The 578-nt window shown below is 62.6% G+C and overlaps 2 protein-coding genes across 2 annotated transcripts in view; both read left to right on the top strand.

Annotated features, from left to right (window-relative positions):
* Positions 1-21, top strand: part of EMH_0005950 (uncharacterized protein) — a gene marked incomplete at both ends in the record, with an annotated part of 11994 nt that extends 11973 nt beyond the window's left edge. Inside the window, one exon of the mRNA XM_013497365.1 lies at positions 3-21. Coding sequence (XP_013352819.1) covers positions 3-21 — 19 coding nt within the window. The remainder of the gene's footprint in view (positions 1-2) is intronic.
* Positions 22-48: 27 nt separating this feature from the next.
* EMH_0005940 (uncharacterized protein) overlaps positions 49-578 on the top strand; it is a gene marked incomplete at both ends in the record, with an annotated part of 3921 nt that continues 3391 nt past the window's right edge. Inside the window, one exon of the mRNA XM_013497364.1 lies at positions 49-578. Within this exon, the coding sequence (XP_013352818.1) occupies positions 49-578 (530 nt within the window).

Here is a 578-nt window from a genome sequence, read left to right as displayed (position 1 = left end):
CAGCAGTTCATATGGGGCTGACGCATAGCAGCCATTCGGGTGGCCTTGATGCGCGCAGCAGCAGCAGCAGCAGGAGCAGCAGCAGCAGCAGCAGCAGCAGACACAGCCGCAGAAGCAGCAGCAGCAGACGCAGCAACAGAACCAACAAACATAGACGCAGGAGCAGGAGCAGCAGCCTCAGCAGCAGAACCATGCACAGCAGCAGCAGCAGGCGCAACAGCAGCAGCAGCAGCAAGTGGTCTGCTGCTCGTTCGTTGCGGCACAAGCAAAGCAGCAGGAAGCACGCCAGCAGCAGGAAGCACAGCAGCAGCAGCAACAGCAGCAGCAGCAACAGCAGCAGCAGCAGTCCAGCCAGGCGGGCAGCAGCAGACAGAAGGGGCCGCAGCGTTTTCCTCTCTCGCCGGAAGCATCGACGCCACAGCAGCAGCAGAAAGAGCAGCAGCAGCAGCAGCAGCAGCAGCAGAAAGAGCAGCAGCAGCAGCAGCAGCAGCAGACGCAGCAGACGGCACCACCCGGGTAGACATCATCGTAGCCGCCGCAGCTCTCGCGTGCGTCGCAGGGAGCGACAGCAGCAGCAA

This window comes from Eimeria mitis, genomic scaffold (assembly GCF_000499745.2).
Source record: "Eimeria mitis Houghton genomic scaffold, Emh_scaff263, whole genome shotgun sequence".
NCBI classification, from domain to species: Eukaryota; Apicomplexa; class Conoidasida; order Eucoccidiorida; family Eimeriidae; genus Eimeria; species Eimeria mitis.
Note: the sequence above shows the minus strand (reverse complement) of the source record. Positions and strands in the feature narration are given on the sequence as shown.